The 22,014-nt window shown below is 45.8% G+C and overlaps 2 protein-coding genes across 2 annotated transcripts in view; one reads left to right on the forward strand and one right to left on the reverse strand.

The window, feature by feature from the left end:
- Positions 1-1,186: 1,186 nt before the first annotated feature.
- On the forward strand, positions 1,187-19,948 carry T265_06074 (hypothetical protein; the record flags this gene model as incomplete). The annotated part of the gene is made up of 16 exons (XM_009171252.1): positions 1,187-1,591; positions 1,628-1,711; positions 1,751-2,090; positions 4,073-4,283; positions 5,476-5,710; positions 7,246-7,382; positions 7,420-7,540; positions 7,586-7,763; positions 10,917-11,211; positions 13,114-13,354; positions 13,768-13,964; positions 14,981-15,629; positions 15,940-16,056; positions 17,405-17,548; positions 18,051-18,350; positions 19,240-19,948. 16 exons carry the CDS (start codon positions 1,187-1,189, stop codon positions 19,720-19,722), a joined length of 4,137 nt encoding a protein of 1,378 aa, XP_009169516.1.
- Positions 16,582-22,014, reverse strand: part of T265_06073 (hypothetical protein) — a gene marked incomplete at both ends in the record, with an annotated part of 40,124 nt that continues 34,691 nt past the window's right edge. The window contains 2 exons of the mRNA XM_009171251.1: positions 16,582-16,719; positions 21,648-21,857. Coding sequence (XP_009169515.1) covers positions 16,582-16,719; positions 21,648-21,857 — 348 coding nt within the window. The remainder of the gene's footprint in view (positions 16,720-21,647; positions 21,858-22,014) is intronic.

Raw genomic sequence — 22,014 nt, forward strand, 5'->3', positions numbered from 1 at the left:
ATGCTGATTAACCCCAAAAGGGAGCGTAATGATGGAACATCCTTAGGAGGTGGCATCTACTGTATAGCTCGGACGTTCTCCGGGCCAGGATGACGACCAGAGGCGTCCAAGACAAAACCAGGATACTCCACTGTTGTCAAGAAGAATTGACACTCCTCGGGCCGGAGGCGGAGGCCATTGTCCTGAATGCATAGCAAGGCAGCATTGATCCGATCAAGAAGCTTTTTGGTGGAACGGCAACGATCAGCACGTCGTTCAGGTTTGCGACCACACTTGGAATGCCAGAAAGGATGGCGTCCATCAACTACTGTAAACCTGCTGGGACAGTCTTGACGCTACTACGATGTTGACAAAACTTGTGGTAACACTGACCGATATGGACGCTCTTGTATGTATTTTCTATGCAGGGGATGAAATAAGAACGGCCTGATTCGTGTGGCCATTTCCAAAGTCTGAATTGGATCGCTGGACATCAAGAATGCTGTCTTGCGTTGTTCCCTAATAACATACTACAGAGGTAGTAGAATTTGTTCACGTGGAACAATTCTGAGTACTGGAATTTACTGCCGATTATTGATATGCTGTTTTACCACAAATATGAAACCTATCTCAAGTTTTAGTGGTCTTTGCCTGGAGCTAGTCTTGGTAGTGTAGCTCTCATTTGGCCCAGTTGAAAAGTTTTCGAGGAACCGGAAAATAAGCCATGTTGGAGTGGTCCTAATAACAAATATTCTATTGTGGAATTGACCATGAAGTTTTGAGAGGTATCTCGCTGCGCTGCTTCTCCTTTAACTCACTTTCAATTTCCAAAGCAGGTGGTGGATCAAATCCGCCTGAGAAAGCAGAAATTGGGCGCCGAAACTAAAGTCACCGATTGACAATCATCTTCAAGTCAACGGTTCCTTTTTGGTAGCGAGTTCGCACATTCGATTCATACATCTTACGGACATCATTAATGACAGTCGAGTCATACGTAATTCAAAACGTACAAGTAATTGTCTTCTGTTTTTTTCCACATCCTATAAGAGGTAACCTCCTGTCAACTCATCGATTGATTTGTTGTCATTGAGACCGCTGTAGTGAAAACAATTTCAAATCCTCCTTCTCTATATCTGTTTTACTCGTTCGTATCTGTGCGCGTTCATTGTAGATCTCCATTGGGCGGTGACGTTCACTGAATCCATTTATGGATACCAGCGTCAAAGTTGGCGTTCGTGTTCGTCCCTTGTCTGAAGCCGAAGTCAACGATGGGTGTGTATCTTGCCTGGCCTACCCGGCAGAACCAGGTCACATCATGATTGGAAGAGATAAACTGTTTTCTTTTGATTATGTCTTCGACGAGGCAGCTTCTCAGTGCGATATTTACACGAGGGCAGCAGAACCTATGGTGGATACTGTGCTCAAGGGCTACAATGCCACTCTACTGGCTTATGGCCAAACCGGGAGTGGAAAAACCTATTCGATGGGGACCTGCGCACTACTGAGTCCTACAGACCCTGAAAACGGGATTGTTCCGCGAATGGTTCAAGACATTTTTCGTAGGATCCCCTCACTGCCGTTCGACTATACTATCCGGGTATCATTTTTGGAGGTACAGTCGTGTATCACTTAGTTTACGCACTCATAGATATATAAAGAGGATATTCATGATTTACTTTCAGAAGACGTCAACATACCCTTGCCAATTCGCGAAGAAAACCAAATAATCAAAGTAAGACCTAAATTTAGTTGGTATGCTTCTTGGTCTTAGATTCCGGGTTTGACCGAGAGTGTTGTCAATTCGTGCGAAGATGTTCTCGCCTTATTACAATCAGGATCGACAAAACGAAGTGTTGGTGGGACCGCTATGAATCGGCATTCCAGTCGAAGTCACGCTGTATTTACCCTGCACTTTGTAATTCGCCCCAGAGAGGAGGCACTTAATGCCGTTGGGTCTGATGATATACCAACCACAGTGTCGAAGACACCCACAACACAACCTGACCAATCAGCCGAAGGTGAAACATTGACAGCAAAGCTTCATTTAGTCGATCTTGCTGGCTCCGAACGTCAAAAGAAAACGCACGCAGAGGGCGATCGACTGAAAGAAGGTAAGCTTGTCCTCGAGTTGACATTGTTTTACATTCCAAGTCCTCTGCGTCGCTTCATTGGCCCGTGAACCACACAGGTGGTTCTTCAATTATCCAGATCTTTTGAAGAATATGTTACGGTGCAATAATGGGAAATTAGCGTGAATTGCTTGCTTAACGGATGTACAGTCGGTGGACCCAAGCAACGGACACACCTCTATCGTTCAGCTGTAGCACCCTTTCGGTGTCTAGCTGCTATGTCACACGAAGGAGGCACGAGGGCTGGGATACTGCCAGCTTGCCCAAGCCTAGACAGGCAGAGGTCGGGTTCAAACCACGGACCTTCCGGTCAATGAATTCGCGCTCTAACCACTTGGTCCATCTCGACCCACCTCTACTCATAGGTAAACCGTAATGGATCCAAAATTTCTTTTCGGACGTCATTAAGAATGGCTTGGAAACGATGTTTTCAGGAAGAGCTGCAGTAACAAAACGCACGTAGAGAATCAGTATTTACGACTCAGAGTGACTGTACTGGAACGATAATCTGAAGCGAAACCCTCTGCGGATGTTCTCGAGAGCGAGAGAGAGAGAGAGCGAGCGGGAGAGATTGATATGAGTTATTGTCCTGTTCAGGCTCAGGCAATTAGATAGTATGTCAGCACCCATGCTTCCTTTAGGTGGCATGGCAGATGGGCACCTAAGGGATGTTACAGCTGAATAATTATGAGTTGTTGCCAGTTTTCAAGACAAGTGATCTTTATACATTTGGCCATACTCATAGAAGATAAATTAGGGATTGCGAGTCTGGCGTTTTAATTCATCCTGACAACCTTGATAGCTCATATCCACGGTTGTTCCACTAAGCTTCAACATGTTTTAGCCAGAAATTTCAGAATTGAGCCTCGTTCTGAGTGCGGTCGGATGCATACGTTCACCAGTTGGGGAAGCGGATCCATCAAATGTTCCAAACGCTCTGAGAAGGGTTCAATTCGCCATCAGTCGTAGCAGCAGTCGCCTACTGTGATGTCATAAGCCACAGTGAATTCCATGACCTTCGATATAAGACTATGGCAGCGAAGCATCGGTGCTGAACATGTATGTCATGCTGTCGATCATGATGACGACGGAAGACTCATCAGCTTATAGTTTTCTAAATTTAAACTTTTCCCTCCCTTGAATGTTTGTGTGGGGCGAGATGGACCAAGTGGTCAGAGCGCGAATTCGCTGACCCGAAGGTCCTCTGCCTCTCGACTTCCCCTGTCTAGGCTTGGGCGACCTGGCAGTATCCCAGGCCTCGTGCCTCCTTCGTGTGGCATGGCAGATAGGCACAGAAAGGGTACTACAACTGAACGATTTTTTTGTGTGACGCGGTCCGGTGATACCGATAGTTCGTTTGGAAATTTCGCCAACATCGAACGCAGATTGCTTACGCCGGGGACCTCTTGGTTTTCAGCTTCATTCTAACATTCGGCCGCAAGAAGAGTGCCCAGGTAATCTTATGCACTCTGTTCGGACTGTATGCTAGTTCCGGCCCGGCGAATCGTCGTGGCTTGACCATTTATGAGGGCGCTGGGACATCCTGATGGAGTGCGCACAGAACTCTATGTTTTGCCTTTGAACGTTAACATATTTGTACAATAGTTAGAGGGTTTTCCTCAGATTTGATCGGTTCTGATGAGGTTGTTACTCTAATTTTGGAATGTCTCGACATCTTCCTAGGACGATTGACTCGGAATGGTTCTACAGTAGTACCAGGTATGATTCCTGTGACATAATAATCTAGAATGGACTTGTCAATAGCCCTAATGTGAAATCATCGTTCACCGTATGCACTGATCGTACTTGTCAGTTTCTTTGGGGCCAGCCCTTTCACTTATTGACGTTACTATCACTCTTGGTATTTGTTGTCATTGTCATCCCGTCTCTAACTCTATCACAGGTCTCTTCCTGGTGGTCCAAGCGAAGGCCTGTTCTAATATTTGGCCTCCTCTTAATTTCAGGTATTAACATCAATCGTGGCCTTCTAGCATTGGGCAATGTGATCAGCGCTCTGTGTGAGAAAGATGCGAAGAAGCGATCGCACATTCCCTATCGTGATTCTCGACTAACTCGACTGCTTCAAGATTCACTTGGAGGCAACAGTATGACTTTTATGCTGGCCTGCGTTAGCCCGGCTGACAGTAATATGGAAGAGACTTTGAGCACGTTACGGTGAGCCAAAACAGGTTTTCTCTTCGGTCAGGCATCACAGAATCGTACCGCAACCCTTTTTGATGGATGAATGCCCTCTAGTTGAAAACGAATTCGCCCGCTCCGAATGATGGCCGGTGTTGGGAGAGACCACTGTTTAGAAGTGCGATTCTCGTGTAATGCCTCTAATTCACCCCTCCGAAGGACCTTATTGTTAAGACGATTGACTAACACACACTTGCTCTGTTGACTCCTACGACTGGCTAAGTTGCCTGTAATATTTTCTGACAATGATTGGCTTCATCATCAGCGTTGAGAAAGTCGGACGGAATTTTTCTCTCATTCGGAGTAAAGTAACCATTAACGGACTAATGGCAGTCTTCTGGGACATTATGAATGGTTATGTTTTATGATAGCAAGCCTCACACCATTACGGACTACGGAATTAAGAAGGTTGTTATCGAAGAAGTACTCATTTTCTTGTACTGACAAACATGACTAAACTGTGGACAAACAGAGTCTACCTTGCTACATCCTATTTGCTAGCTTCATTGTTCTCCATCTGACTTACGCTTGCGTTTCCCGTCGCAGAAGTACTGTCATGCTTGTAACGCTGGATGCAAGCAAGACTGTTTGGTGGATCAATGTACCGGCTGCGTTATGGAGCACTACTGCTCTGAAGTAACCGTTCCCGAGAATTGAAACTTGTAACGCTGGATGCAAGCAAGACTGTTTTGTGGGTTAATGCATGTTATGGAGCACTACGGTCAGCGTAGGTCAAAGTTTGATCCACTTCTGCTCTGAAGTAACTGTTCCCGAGAATTGAAATCGGGTCGTGCATGGTCCTAGGAGATTCACATCCTCGAACGAAGGTCACAGTCGAACTAGTTCCTACCACAAACCTGGTTGGCTCACATAGATGTATTCCGTTTTGGCAAGTTTTGGAACTGTTCATTGAGCGCACTTCATCAATCAGTGTATCAAATCAAAGGGCAACGGGTGAAGCTAAGAACATGAAACGGGAGCAAGTTTAGTGACCTTTTTTTGTCGGGTGGTCAAGCATTCGGACTGTCTGGGTTTGATTTGAGATCAATTACTGGATCCCTTTTTATTCTCAGTAACAATGCTCTCAGCATTGGTTGGTTATCCCAACTTCTCTCGATGCTCTTTTCCTCCCGCTATGGCATCATACTCCGTCATGTTTCTGTCACAGATATGCCGATCGGGCACGCCTTATAAAGAACAAACCTATTTTGAATCGCGCCGATCCCAAAGATGCCGAATTGGCTCGCCTGCGCTCGATGATCGCACAATTGCAAAATCGACTGGCCAAGGGCTCCGCGGGACTCACATTAATGAGTCCCTGTGCGCCCAAGTTACAATCATCCGCGAGCACTTTTTCAACCACCATCATTTCGAGCCTCAATGACAGGCTGGCCAAGTCCGAGGTAGGTGCGGTAGTGTTTTGCACCAGGTAGTCTCGACACACGAGTTACTCCCACGCACGCATACCTATGGACTTATATGCGGTTTCAGGGGCATTGTTGGACCAGCATCTATTCACGGACTAAGTAAGGAACGTCACTGGAATTCTCCTAATGTTTCTATGAGCCTGTCGACCCACTCTATTCCTCTGGGATCAGGTTTTCAATGGTAGGCGCGGCACAGCAGCACGCCAGTGAGTGTCTTACAGATGACGTTCGACTCAAAATGTCTAGTTTTCGTTGTGAATCTCGAACCTCCTGTTTTGAATCAACAATGGAGGATATATGAGCTCATTCCACTAGACAGGACAATCCTAAGGTTCTCTGCAAAAACCGAAGGATATACCACTGACACATACCACCCTGGTCAGTGGAAGGATATCGCCAAACTAGACGAAGAGAGGAGAAAATGAGGAGAGAAAACGAGCGGGAAAAGCAGATGACACAGCGAAAAGAAGGATGGAAGGGGGTAGAACAGGTTATAACGTGGTCTGATTGATGGAAAGGGGATCATTGGTCTGGACAATAATACCGTTGCGATCAGGAGTTTGGGTTGGCAGGCAGATAGCTGGGGTAAGGGCCACACGATCCGCAGGATCTATGTGAGTGAAAAACAGGAGCCGTTCATGGACTTTGAAGTTTCCGAGAACGCAAACTTCCGTAGGAAAATCTGAAGGAGGGATCCGTCCTTAGTTAGTGTCCACCAAAGAGTAGAGAAGACACATCCCCATTCGGAGATCTATAAACACTAATTAGGAGAAACTGAATTGAAACGAAATTTTGGGCCCATCTGATAGGCGTAGTTTTTCGGTCTTATGTCCCAAATAGATGCTAGTTTGTGATGTTATGCGCTCATTTACCAATCACTACTACTTTCGTGTTCAGTAGTGTCATGTCTGCTTGGAACCGAAACATGGGACAGTCTTTGTGATGCACGTGCAGCTGAAGATTATCACACACGCGATATTCGTTCGACATTTGACCGACGTTTACACTGAGTTGATTCACAAATAGGTTTATAGTCCTAATAGCGTGCAAATTAATGTTCAATTAGGAAATAAGATTGATGGGAACTCGAGGACTATGTGTACTTGATGGGCCCCAAGAAGCGTGAAGCCGGTAGTGGATTGTCAAGGAGTTCCTATAAACCATATAAGTAGTGTTTTGTTCTATGCATGCCTAAAGTGAGCTCGGCTAATTAAGTTCGGGTGCACTGGGGCGCTTCCTCGATCTATGGTAGGTCAGCGATGGCTATCTGCGCTCTACCCCTTAAACAATACCGATTCACCGTCTTCTCAGGTCAAATAATCGGTCTCCTCAATTGGGGTTTATCTCTTCATCTTCCGAGACGTCGATGACGTTCATGATCTTCCTATGTGTATCTAAAGTTGTAGATATCACTATGAGGACGCATGCTGTTGACCACGAAACTAGGTATAATCAACCGGTCATCCGAAGATTGTCCTTATCAGTTGAACTTGACCGTCGTTCTGTTTCAGGATGAAAAACAAATTTTGGCTGACCAACTGGATAAAACCCTTGAAGAGAGCGCTGAATTGTACAAGAAGCTGTTTGATGCTGAAGCCATTCACGATGCAGTGTTCACAGAACTGGATAGGCTTAACCTAGCCATCAGGTATGTGAAACTCTGAGTTGTGATCAAAGTCGTTCAGTTCCATAGATCCGAAGTTGGCCGAAGCGATGGCTTCTGACTCTTTGATTGCTGAATTCGTGCGCAGCGTGAAAGAAACCCTGACCACTCTGTACTCCATGAAAGACACAAAACACGCCGAGGTAAATCCAGTCTTCCCCGTCCTAAGTACACTTCTATCCATTTAGCTCATTATTTCTAAAGTCGACGAATTGTACGAGAATTGTTCCGCCATTCTAAAGGACTCTTCGTCTGTTGGAGATTCTCCTGAAATTGAGAAAACGGTTGGAACTAATGGAACACCACTGTCGGATGCACAGGATCACCTGGTTACCCGAACACAGTCAAATGTGACCAAGACCTCCGGTACGTTTGATGATACATAGGAAGAAACTCAAGACAGGTGGTCACTTTATGGGATGAATTTGAAATCTGTCAGTTTTCTGTTGTTGTTTTTTCTGCTGCTTTTTTAGTTCCAGTTCTGTTAATTGGATGTAATTGCTCAAAACCCAAATTAGTAACTTTCACATTTGCTACTCGCAGACAGGTTTACCAGTTTCGGATGTAAGCGCCGGTTGATCAGTGCACCTTCAGGATGTCCTGTCATACATATGATTGTCCGAAGGGAACTAAACTATAAGAAGCTCGACAGAAGACTGCCCATGACCACTTGTGATCGGGTCGGTGTAGACTACGTTTAGGCTACAAACTAGTACCTGTCGAATATCATAAGGTTGGATGGTGTATGTCTGATTCTACCGGTACGCCACCTGAGTCCAATTCTGATTGCATAAACAGAAACAATGACCACGTTTTCCGCAACCTACTCACTGACTGTTTTTTTTGCTAAGTAGCCTTACCAACAGACTTGAACTTGTGGACGTACTTTCCTTTATCCACTATAGTGTCACTGTAAATGATTTAAACCAGATTGTCAGTTGGTCATGAAGAGACCTAACCTCATTGTGGTGCAGCGGTTTCTTTGTCTACACTGGAGGGTGCTAACACTGCACCGACAGAGTTTCTCCTTCCAGTTTCATCAACGGACACAATTCTAAAAGACACGATCTCCCGGTAATCGGGATATAACTCCTGTTGAAACGAGATCACATCTCTCCACAGTGCCAGAAGTTTTGCCTGTAGAATGGCGCTAACAGGTGTGCTCAAGCGCTGTGTATCAGACAGAACAGTGACACTGCTTCAGTCCAGAAGAAATGCTCCTGCTGGTTTCGAATATAATCTGGCCAAACGAATTATCAGACGTCAAGGGCAAGTGAGCGTGCGTGCCGACTGTGAATTCTGGTGGACTCGGAAATCTAAGGAAATGCAAGAGGCTCAGAAAGCCGGGAATGCCCTAAGATTATTTCACTTGATCTTTGCGACGTAAACCACGTGTGACTGAAAGTGGCCTGAACATCTTGGATAAAGGACGCTTCGATCGCCGAGCACTTTGAACAACGAATCTGTGTCCACTCGCTACCACACATTCGGACCGCACAGCTGAAATGTAACCGTGGACGGTGAGTCTGGAAATCCCTACCTCCTCAAAGGTTTATGACAGCACATGTTCTCACCGAGCTCCTAGTCCGGGTGCCCTCCTACCTGCATTGTTCAAAAATGGAGGTGAATTTTTCAGTCAGCGCTTGTCTGATCTGCTCACGTGCGTTTGGGAAAAGGAAACTCCCAGACAACTCGGGAGAGTCGCTGATAGTGCCCATTTTTTAAAAAGGGGCTCGCTGTGAATGCAGTAACCACTGGGGAGGGGTGGCTTCACCCCGGTCTTAACGAGACTTTTGGCGTCACTTGTGCTTATTCGCTTTATGGTGGCTCGTGGGACAGTGACTCGAAAGCAGCAAACAGGATTCCGGCCTGGTCTGGGTTGTGTTGACCGAATCTTCACACTCCGCCAGGTGCTAGAACAACGTCGTGCGTACAAATGACCCATAATTTTAGTATTCCGAGATTTCCAAGTTGCATTCTACTCGGTTGATTTGTCCATCATCCTTGACACATTGGCTCAACAAAGATTCCCCGGGAGCTCGTGAAAATAATAAATTATTTGTATTCTCATACCTCCGGCTGCGTAGCATATACGAAGAGCTCTTCAGAAGCTTCCGTACGCAAAGCGGTGCCCGTCTCCATTCCTATTTACTTTCGTGATCGACGAGATACTGAGACGAACGCTAGAAAGTCTTTATCCAAAAACACCTACATCTTCTCCCCTCCGAATACGAGAACAATGTCGTCGGCATATTCCAGATTGACAAGGTTTTCGTCGAAGGCTATTTGACAAGCGCGCTGTCATTTCCTGACTGGACCGCCTACCCAAATTCCATCCATCGTTGTATCATGGGCTAGTATAAGTGGCGGTCCAAAAAAGGTACTTCGTTAATCCCGTTTATGCGTCTTACCATGATAAACTAGCATGATAGCGCGAACGTGGCCCACCTAAGAATGGTCTCCTCACCCGTGTGGTGCCAAGATGGCCCAAGTGGTTAGAGCACGGATTTACTGACCGGAAGGTCCTTGGTTCGAACCCTATCTAGGCTTGGGCGATCTGGCAGTATTCCAGCCCTCGTGCAACCTTCGGGTGGTATGGTAGTTAGGCTCCGAAAGGGTGCTACAGCCGTGTAGTGCTGCATTACTTTACTGTCATTTTTCATCTGAGTTGAAAGACAATGTACGACCTGTGCTTTTTCCCCTGGCGAAAATGCATGAGATCCGTTTGTGTTGCGTTCACTTCCCATGATAAAAGTTTTGGAGCATCACGAGCGATGTCTCAAAAAACGAACGCTTTCTAATCGATGGATTTACAAAGTATTGACTCGAAGAATCATAGGACAGATTTGATGATAACCGCACAGATCTGAAGCCCTAAAATTTGTCGGTCCCCTTGGAATGGGAGGATGGGCTATCGATTTTCTCGGTCGTTTCTCTGGTTGCTTCTCTTTGAGGCTGCTCATTATTCTCGGATTTGATTACTGATTCTAGAACCACGGAATACAAGCTTTCCTATTTTCAAGGTCTTTTAGTTATGTTGAACTATTGTATTGATATCAGCCTAATTGAGCTGTGACCCCGGTCGTATCCCATCCAACTGTTTGCTTTCCAACTTTCTGACAGTCGGTCTTCTCGCTTCCAGTTCTCCCTCAAATTATGTTCACAGAGAACGTGATGAATAGACATGGGAACTGCATACAGCTGGTCTAAGAGATAGTAAATAGTAAGACGTTTGTCGTATCATTATTTTGACTAGCTATTATCGTGCAAAGGCCGATCGCGTATGTTATTATGGAGGGGACACTTTTTCACCCATGCCACGTAATCCTTATCCACAGATCTTAATTTGCCCCATTCGGGAACTCATGGCCTTCTATTCTGCGAATTTCTTCGGGAAGTTTTGCATCTGATCAGTGATACCGAGCAGCTTGCCAGGAGCAACTTTTGGTTACTCAGACCAAACTGCACTACACTATATACTGTATTATTACACAAGCCTGTGAACTACTGGTTTTGTAGTCGATAGTGGTAATGCTTACCCGTATTGGTTGTTTAATGCTTGTCCTGTTCACCACGCAGATCGCCGTGGATCGGAGATTCGTGCACGCCGTCTTGCATGCAAAGAAAGAATGGACTCTATCAAGGCGAGTATCGAGCAAAAGCATGCTCTTCTGGAGAGTCTGGAACGCGCAGCGAACCAGGGCGAAGAGTCTTACGCTTCACTGATCGAACAGTACGAGGCCCAAGTGCGTGACCTTGAATCTCGCATCACTACCTTGGAACAAGAAAGAAAGAAGCTCCTGAGTGAACGTATGTAAGTACATCCTTTTTTGGCCCGCTCATCGTGGTTGGGTTTATTCAAAGGCATGCGTATTCATTCGCGAAGCTTCGCCATTCTTTTGTGTCAGACAGAGTCTACCGTTTGCTGGTGCCACTGACTGTCTAAGGATAGTGAGGATGCTCCCCCTGTTTCTGGTGGTTGAAAGACGAAGGTTTTCTCAACTGCGGTCTCGTTGTCATGTGATGGAGGCACAAAAGTCAGATTCCAGCCTTCCCTTCTTGTTGTTCCCAAGCTTTTCCGAAAAAGGATATCTTTCAGGTGGACAGCGTGTTTTGAGAAAGTGCACCTTGCCTAATATTCTACCTGAGCTTTGCGCCGATCACTGAGATCTCATAATCCGATTACATTTGTAAATTTATTCAAGCAGTGGATCCAGTATTCTGTTTTATTGTTCAGCCTGGGTATTATGCGGGGAAGTGAATTTCGACGTGTTGGGTCACTTCGTTGACTTTTAATGGGTCGCGGTGAAGAAACTTCAAACTTTCCGGTGGATCTGCAAGCTCATTTCTATGCACATAAATATGAGACTCCTCCTTAATGGGTTAGTGAGCTTTTGTGACCTATAGCTGCGGAAGATATGAAGAACCGGACGATTAGCGACTTTTATTCAGTATCTCTACGAACGATATGCCCACAGAACAAAGCCTAACTGAACTCCGTTATACTTGATGCGCAAGGCATCCCTGAGGTGAGTTGGCTCATTGGTTTGAAAACGAATTCACTGACCGGAAGGTCCATGGTTCGTATCTGACCACTGTATCTCGACTTCCCCTATCTAGGCTTGGGCAACCTGGCATGGTAGCTAAGCACCGAAAGGGTGCTACAGCTGAACGTTCTTTATCATCCCTAATCCCTTGAATGGATAAGGAGAACATTGCATCGAGACTGCCCAAAGGTTTCGTGACTATTTCTCGGTCACGTGTTTTTTTTTCGGATAAACAAGTGACCTGATAGAAAAGAAAAGTGAGACTTTGTTCAAGTTCCGGTCAAATTGAATATCACCGGGAGAACAGCCGCTCAGAACTGATCTTCGACAAGATGAACTAACGAATCTCGCTGAATGCGTGGCCCAGACTGATACCTGTTTTAGTGGTACTGTTTTGGTACCGCCCTTGGTCAGGTGCATGCAGCTTGACTACATCCAGTCACGCTGTGCATCTCGCCGGCACATACCGGTTGGGTGATATCTCGATTACCTGAACTTTGGTTCATAGTGTGAATATTGATATAATAGGGTTGGAAATCGGTGATCGGTCGATACGCTCAAACGTACTGACGTTTCGATGGTACACCATAGAACGATTTATCCATCTGTCAATCCAAGCAATGGAACGTCGAATTAGCTCATCTAAATGCGTCTGACTACAAGCTATCGGCGAACCAGTGCACCTACACAGATACGCCTGAATTACTGATCCTTATGGTTGTCCGTAGTGCAACTGAACAGTGACTTCCTCTGTGTGAGGAGCGCCATGTCGCACCGGATGTGTCAGTGGTCTCCAAGAAGCCTAATGTTGGAGTCTGTCATAATAGTCCACTTTATCGCAATTAAATTCGTCAAGCTGTAACATTCTTCCGGCGCCTAGCTACCATGCCACGCGAAAAATAGCACGAGGGATGGGATACTGCCAGGTCGCCCAAGTCTAGACAGTGGAAGTCGAGAGGCAGAGGTCGGGTTCGAACCACGGACCTTCCGGTCAGTGAATTCGCGCTCTAACCACTTGGGCCATCTCGCCCCTATGCAGGGAGATGCAGAGATGGGGTTCGGGCCACAGACCTTGTCGATATGTTGGTGCTTGGACATTTAAGCTCAGCTACCTGTCGCCCACATCACAAGGTACCATGGATGCTATAGGTTCCTGCCTTTCTTTCTAGGAAAACGGGTGATGAATCCAAGGAACAGCGACTGAAGGCGATGGAGCGGGAACTTTGCCAAGTTCGTCATCAGCTTGCTGATCTATCACGACTGCGCAAAGCGAAGGAAGCCAGAGAGTCAGAGTGCTTACGCTTGAGGAACGATATCCAGACACTTAAGGTCTCTATGGTACGCACTGCAAAACAGTTGAAAGATGAAAGTGCTGCCTACCGGAAGTGGAGAATAGAGAAAGAGAGTGAAGTAAGCCCCCGTGTTTTCTTTTCAATGCCTGATCGATGTGATTTAGACGTTTTCGGTCCTAGACTCGTAATTTGTCACTTTGTTTGCCCCACAATAGGGTGAATTGTCTGCGTTTATGTGAATAACCAGGAGAATTTTGGGGTAACCACATCAAGTCAGTTCGCAATGCCGTATGATGAACCTTTCGACTCAAAACATCAAGCAGCATGTATGATTCGAGTTGGTTAGCTTCATTCTAGCCTCTAAGGTTGATCCACGACGCAGTGGTTCGCGAATTAAGTGATATGTTAGGAATAGGATAAGAGACTTTTTTGGGCTTCGTGGTTATGAACGAGTAGATTGCTTCTGTCACACACTCTTCTCCAGTTCTGTTCCATCTGAATGCATCTTCTGTTCTTTTTTTGCCCACCTAGGTTCGACGGCTTCAGGAACATGATCGCCGCCTCCGGTCCGAAATGTCTCAAATGGCCTCGACTTACGAACGTCAACATGCCGTGCTGAAACGTCGCGTGGAAGCTGCAGCTGCCACAGAACGGCGATTGAAGGAAGTCCTCATGCTACAACGAGATCGTCGGGAGAAACGAATGACGGAGAATACGACCTTGATGAGGTACATATTGTTTTCTGTCCATATATATATNAGTACCCGGTCCCAAATACAGGGTTTGGTAGCGCACTCACATTAGTTGTGCTGAGGATTTCCCACAACTTTCTCATGATCTTTTCACGGTCAACCGCATTGAGTAAATGAACTTATTAGTGTTTTGTTAATAACAGAAACCACTTGGTAAATCAGAAGGCGAGAAAGAGACACTAATAAGACGTGTTTTGAGGGCGTGAGGTTACAACAACTAGGTACACCTTAATCAAGTCCAATACAATACCAAAATAGACAGGTTCAAACGAAGGACTTATCATTCTGAGTGTGAGTCGTAATAGTTCCACCGAGTTCGTTTGGGTAGCCGCGTTTTTTTGACAGATTCCCTGCTACACGATCCTGGTTGTCCGCAGTTTTTGGTGGTTGAGCCGGTCTGTGTTCCGACGCGCGAGTGATGCGCGTGTGTGTGTGTGTGCTTGCTTGTGCTCTGTCCTTATATATAGGTCGTTGCAATGAGTGGGACGTGAAAACAATGTGAAATCATCTGGTGTCGTTCTAAAGGTCATGGAACGGGAGTTGGCATATTGTCGTATTCATGTCACGATTTTGACGCGTGATTGTGAGACAGACAAAATGGAATGGGGGTAGCAGGTGCCGGTGTGAGATTGATTAGAGGAATAATTAAGCAGAAGGGTAAGCGTTACAAACTTCACGCAGCATCACTGTGAGCTAGTATTCTTACTTAATGCTAGCACGTTTTTTCGAAACTCTTGTATCCTCTTGGTGTGCCTTGCTCGGTTTTCTAGTCAATGATAATGTGTTGAACTTAGTGGGCTTTGTTCCTCTGCGATCCGTCCTCGATGACAACATTGCGCCCGAACAGCTCAATGGGCTGAGTCGCAGGGTTGAAGATTGGCTATCCAGGTCCGCTGGCTTCCTTAGACTGCGCTATGAATCCCCGTTGCGAAAATTCTTATTACTGCCTCCACATCGTTATTAAGAATTTTCAACCTTTTCTCAATGTACAGCAAGCAAGATCTGGCCGCGCGCGTGCGTTCATGGGTGAACGCGGACCTCGATGTGCAGGTTAGCATGGGCGAAGCGCGATATCATCTTGGTCAGCTGATTGAATCACGTCGAACTTTATGTGAGCAACTTCGTTCAGAAGAGACAATGTTGATGGTCGCTTCGGATACGCAGGAACCATCACGAGAGAAACGCGCCAACAACGTATCACGACTTACTGAGGCGATCGAATTACAGACCCAACAGATTACGGATCTGCAACAGAAGCTGATGGATGCCGGCGAGCGTGTTTCTAATGAACCGTCATCTTCCAATGGCGCTGCATCTGTCGACCAAATGCTGAGTGCCCGCTTGGCTCAGCTACACAATATTCAGGAAGCACGCATTGCCATACGCTATTTGTTCAAAGAGGTGAGCAGTTTTGACCGCCTGCTAGGAACTTGTCAAGTTGTAGCTTCTCTCTTCATCAGTCATCATCTCATTTTCCTTTTGTCCATCTCAAAGGCCGCGTCGTGTCAGGTCGACAAGCTTGTGTCAGACAGTCGTCTGTCAGATTTGGTTCTACAGATGACTTCCAAAGAGGAAGAAGCCGATCAGTTACGCACTCGAGCGGCTGAGTACTCAATGAATCTGGCTTCAGTCGAGGAGCAGGTGAGTGTCTATTTCATTCTTGTTGGGACCAGGTGCTTCGTGACGACAACACCTGTCATACTGTCATACAATGCAACTTGTGCTGTGTTATTGTGGCTCGTAAACTAACTTTGTCAAGATGTATTCGTATTACTATATGGGTATGGACTTATTTCTTATCAGCTCGCTTGAAGAGCCAGATAGTATACACAATTAAGTAGCTGTGATTTTTCCACGCCCCAGTTCTTTGCCTGCTGGGGACACTGCCACTTCATTTCCCATCATGGCATTTGCCGCGTTTCAATTTTTTTAATGTTGCTACCAATGCNAGACAGTCAGTCGTCTGTCAGATTTGGTTCTACAGATGACTTCCAAAGAGGAAGAAACCGATCAGTTACGCACTCGAGCGGCTGAGTACTCAATGAATCTGGCTTCAGTCGAGGAACAGGTGAGTGTCTTTTTCATTCTTGTTGGAACCAGGCGCTTCGTGACGAGCACACCTGTCATACTGTCATACAATGCAACTTGTGCTGTGTTATTGTGGCTCGTAAACTAACTTTGTCAAGATGTATTCGTATCACTATATGGGTATGGACTTATTTCTTATCAGCTCGCTTGAAGAGCCAGATAGTATACACAATTAAGTAGCTGCGATTTTTCCACGCCCCAGTTCTTTGCCTGCTGGGGACACTGCCACTTCATTTCCCATCATGGCATTTGCCGCGTTTCAATTTTTTTAATGTTACTACCAATGCTTCACTCATCATCATCAGAGATACTGATACTTCAGTGCCATGAAACCACAAAGTTTATCTAATCATATTTAAACCTTTGGACTGAAACAAAGAGAAAGAAGTGGATGAGGGAGGGACTTGGTACCAGCCTATCGCAAGTATCCTGAGATGCCTATATATTCACTCAATCAGGCAATCTGGAAACAAAGCGGCAACACGAACGATCGGGGCTAGATGGCTCAGCGCGAATTTGCTGACCGGAAAGTCCATGGTTCGAACACGACCTCTGCCTCTCGACTTCCTCTGTCTAGGCTTGGGCAACCTGGCAGTATTCCAGTCCTCATGCTTCCTTCTGGTGGAATGGCACCGAAAGGGTGCTACAGCTGGACAATTAAAATTATTACTTATTACACAGACACGACTGGCTTATGAGCTCATTGGACAGATGGACGAATGCGACTATTGCATGACAACGGTCATGGTTGTGTGGTACTGCCTAGCTATTTCACCTGTTTATCGCCTAGAACCACACACGTCGCTTTAGATAAGTCTTGGAAACCATCGTTGTGTTTCTGCACTGCGGTCGAAGGTACTGAAAATCAAGAGTATGGTACGGTACTTTACTCAAGTTATCCGAAGGACCACTCCACTCAATTTCGTGAACTTGACACCCTTGGTCTTTGGGACATACGTCAGCGTCTGTATATCACAGGAAATGGTCATTGCATTGATGCGGGAGAGCTCACCAAACATCCTCGTATCAGTTGCCAGCCAACTATGTACAGTGGAGCCCCGGCACGGACGTTGTATTCGACAAGCCTGGATCAGAAACTGGCTGTTCAAGATGTCCCGAATACGTCCATCCGCTGCAAGCCATTATTAAATAAAAGTTTAACTTCGCCTGGTAGTTTTGTTATAAACGCTTCTACACATCGAGAGAATATCAACACACAGATAAATAACAACGCTTCTCTCCCATATCAAATAAATTTTCTAGTTAAAGAGTTCTATCGACCAATCTCTATGATGTTAGCTTTTAGTGACAACAAACGCTAGCTCTAGTTCTTTTTTTCCTGCCCAATGCAGTGTAAAGCTCTCCGCGGCCGCATACTTGCTTTGGAATCCGATAACGCTGCCTTGCGCAGCCAGTTGGACGAGCTTAAACAAGCTGTCGAATCGAAACCGACCAGAAGCCAAGTTCAATCGGTAAGATCAACTTTCACTAACATTTTGAACAGTAACACCCCTCTGAACGCATGCAATAGTATAATTGTGTCGTGAATTATCTATAGGCGGTTCACGATGAACTTTTCGCATGTCAGTCGTGTGATTCTTTTACGTATCTCCCTCTGAGAACTATTCTTATGAATCTGGTTACCACATGTGCCGCGTCGTCCATTGTGACCATATGTCCACTCTACACTGGAATTAGAGATCTGTCGACTACCGTATCATCCCAGCTCTCACATGAAGCCATCAAAGTAACTTGGCAAAACCACCGTACTATGTGAACAAATGCCTTGCCTTTCGGAGTTCACAGTTCCATATTCGCCCGTTGAGTGTGCTTTTTCACGGCCTTGAGGAGTTTGAATTCAGCTCAGTTTTTAGTCTAGTTCCACTCTCTATAGTGCTAAGATCGTCTTGTTTATTTCACCTATTTGGAGACGTGAATTATTGGACTGAAAAGTGCAACTCTTCTTTTTCGTAGTACATTATCGATTCTGCCGGTGAAGTGCGACGCCTCTCTGGTACACCCGTGTTCTCCCAAAAGCGTCGCATAACTCGAAGATCTGTACAAGCTATGCGGAAGAAATCTCGGGCGGCTTCGCCACGCTTACTCGTACCAGATTCTACTAAAAAAACGGAGTCCGTGTGGAGTGTGTTTGATGAGGATGAGGAACCGCCGTCTGATTCAAGTGTGGTTGATCCAACATGGCGTCTGTCTGATGTAAGTGAAGAAGAAACGCCGGTTGTTCCTCACGTCTCCCGACGGACTCTTTTGAATGAGGTCAGTTTTTCATACAGTCCAACTTCCCTCCCTTTGACTTTATTGTACATTTTGGAAATGTTATCTCAGTTTGTTTAAAATTTCTGTTACTCTGGTGATGACATCGCGCCCTCTCTGGAAGTCAGAACGTCCTCTTAGTGGCGCTGCCCTACGGAACGCGTTTGTGGGGCGACAGCATCAGTACTGCATTTTGGTTATATCATTGGATTAGTTTGGAAGTTTTTTTCATCCACCGACCATAAACGGAAAGTAGGGCGAACTGCGCATCCATTAAACAGTTTAAGCGGAGAGCCGCAAGGTTACGAGTCAGAAAGTGCACACTTGTGTCCCAGATGTGTACAAAGATTAAAGTACTATTTCGTTGATCTTCCCCTTGACTAAGGAGGACTATTGATTTCTTTCCCATATCTCGTTATCTTCGGACCTTGGTACGGCTTTTGTCCACAGCTGAGAATGTCCGCACATAAACATGAGTCCAAAAGATGCTGGGGGATTATACCCTAAATCCCCCCGTGATACCTGCGCGTACTGCTGTCCCACAGACGGAGAATGTCGGAGCAAATGCGCCTACATTACAGTCTGACGTTCTGATGATCCGGAGATAGTTCGCGGGAAAAACCGGTTTGCGGTGGACAAACGACGAGTAGTGTACACCCCCACACTGCAATATAGATTGCTACGTGGTTGGGAATTCCGCTCACATCAATTTGGCCAGTCACAATAAACAGCTGACAAGAGGGATGCCGACCGACTTCGTCGGTACCCTCTATCCACGAATCCGCGAAGATGTTTTGTCTGTTGTGTCCTTTTTTATACTAGCTGCTAGAAAAACAGGTTGTTCGAGTGGCAAATATCATTTCCTATTCTTTTTTCGACTCTCCCAATTCAGACTAAAATTGGCAGCCGCGTCTCCCAGCTACTCCCTCGGTGCACGTGTCGGGGTTCTTGCACTAATCGATGTAGTTGTCATCGTGCGGGACGCGTGTGTTCCGTGGTTGCTTGCAAATGCAAGCCGGATAAATGTAAGAATCGTGACTCGTTTAGTGGTTCACCTTCAACTCGACCGAAGCAGGCCAAGCTCGAACCGATCACTGAACGTATGCCTCCTCCCACTACTCCACCCATGCCTTCTAAACGAAATCGAAAGCGAAGTCAGCGGCCTCCTCTGAATGAACTCAAGTCCAACCATATCCCTGATGAAAACGACGAGCCTGACATATTGAATAAAACGTTCGATCTCGGTCGTGAAGAGAACCACGTATCTCCCTTAAAAACCTCATCTGTAGTTCTCACTGATATCAACTCCAAGTACTTGTGGCCTAAGACTCGTTTATCGTACTTCCCCAGTCCATCTTTACGCCCCGATGTGTAATTTCCCCTGGTTTTCTCTATCGTTCTCAACTATGTATTCTCCTTGTCTCCCGCCTGCTCAAAGTTCCGGTGTGAACTCTTTCGACTGGTGGCTGCGCACCCGGGTTCGTGGTCATTAACAGTTTCCCGGTTGGGGCCAGTGTTTAATTGCTTCTCTCTGTGGATAAACGCTTATGTACATATTTAACTGTCGTTCTTGCGCTGACCAATCGTCTGAACAAATGCAAATCCTAGTCACTCTCTAAACGGTTTTGAAATGCATTTCGAAAGTCCTCGTGATTCAGCAGAGTTCCGTATTCACCGGTGTTTCCCAGAGTTTTTTGGGCTTTCCTCTTGTTCCGTGTGGTGATGATTCGTGACACATCGCACCATGATAATTCTTGAAATCATCTAACGATTTTTGTTAGTATAAATTCATCTTTTGTCATGGCTCCCTAGCTATAACCTGAAAAATGGTTGCTGAGACTATTCATGATCATTTTCAGTCCAACTCCTTAGAGTACCCTAGACGGCAAATCGATGTCAAATAGGCTTCAAATATAACAGTGTCGTGGAAACTGGGTGACTGAGGATAACAATCCTGGCCGCTTCGTACTTTTGAAAAATTGAATGAAACGGATCTAGCTGACAGCTTCAGCCGAGTGCTTTGTTTCCGCTAGACTTTTGACGATCTAATCTACCGCCTGAAGTGGTCGGCATACTTCAGCTGCTAACAGAGCGTATATTCTAATACGTTTATTTTGAGAGCGTTTATTTGAGACCCACTGACGAGTGCTCAAAACATATCAATAGATCTTGGAAAGTAGCCACTGCAGAAGCCAAGATTCGAATCCACAATTACGCCACTGATTGGAAGAAATGATGTCGCGTGACAAAACAGTTCCTCGTCTGGATGTTTCTTCAGGTGCGGTGCTTTGGAAGATGAGGGAGCCATCTTATGCTTCCTGGTAAAATTCAAGCAGAGTGGGTGATATTCAGTTTGGCCGATCGATGCGTGAAGTTGCAACTTTCATCTTAACGTTTGTGAGAGCACAGAGCGGCAACAGCCTGATCAACTACCAATAAGGCTAGTCACTTGCTAAATCTATGGAGTGGGGTAGGGGGCGACAGGGTAGGTTTTCAGTTTATCGGTTGTAAATCGTGTACAATAAGCACATGGATTCCAGCTGCTACACTTTTAATCACCGGAATACGGGAGTGTGGGACACACATACATACGATTTGGAGGCGAAGGAATGCTCAGTTTGTTCGGAGATCGGGTAGCTACGCATTGAAAGCGACAGCTTTGATGCACGAGCGCCACTGACTGCGCGATTAGGCCATTTCTGCTAATGTCACTACCGAATGACTTGCTGAGTTGTAATTAACTCCATATATTCCGGTCGAAATCGAATTGTATACTGATTTCTGAGGGGCGAGATGCTCAGTGGTTAGAGCGCGAATTTACTGACCGAAAGGTCCATGGTTCGAACCCGACTTCTGCCCCTCGACTTCCCATGTCTAGGCTTGGGCTGCCTGGCAATATCCCAGCCCTCGTTTTTCTTTCTGGCGGCATGGCAGGCGCCGGAAGGCTTGGAGCTTCTTCGTGTAATCTGTGTTCCATTACAGCAGCTTCACTAAAATACACGGGAATTCATTATGATGTAGTTCGTTCTGTTGCTCATACAAGCAGATGAAGAACCAATTTTCTATTAATAAGAATAATAAACAGTCTCAGATCACGAAGTAAAAGGGTAACAGATTTGGGGGACTGGTAAACAGAATACAGCAGTTTCTACCAACCACTCGTCCATGTGAAGTTAACAGGTCTTTGGGATCACGGGGATCTCACAATCTGAGCTGTTAGGAGGAGCTCTGTGCGCTAGTAGATATTAGCTCAGTAGAAAGTGCGTTCCAAATGTTACTTTCAAATATTGTCCACTATACCATTTTCCCTCGCCATTTTTCACGTTCCAGTTGTCTCTTCTCTTCTTCTTCGCTATCTTCTATTTCTATTGCTGCCAGCTGGAAAAAGTACATGACAAAGACCTTCATCCCGTTCATGAAATTCTGGATCGATAGTCGTTCGTTGTTCTCGTGCTGGAAGTCCAGACTCTGGCCCATAGGGATAAGAACCACGTCTTTTTTCGTTGATTCCTTAAAAGAAGAATGGGTATTCCAGTAATCGTGAAAAGCCGCCGTAATTACGGAGCGCAGGACACCGTGAAGAACAATGTAGGCTAACAATACACTATTTTTTGTGATGCGAGACTTGGGACCTGTAAGTGAAGCCAGTTTATGCTGAAAAACCGCT

This window comes from Opisthorchis viverrini (genome assembly GCF_000715545.1).
Source record: "Opisthorchis viverrini unplaced genomic scaffold opera_v5_134, whole genome shotgun sequence".
Classification (NCBI taxonomy): domain Eukaryota; kingdom Metazoa; phylum Platyhelminthes; class Trematoda; order Opisthorchiida; family Opisthorchiidae; genus Opisthorchis; species Opisthorchis viverrini.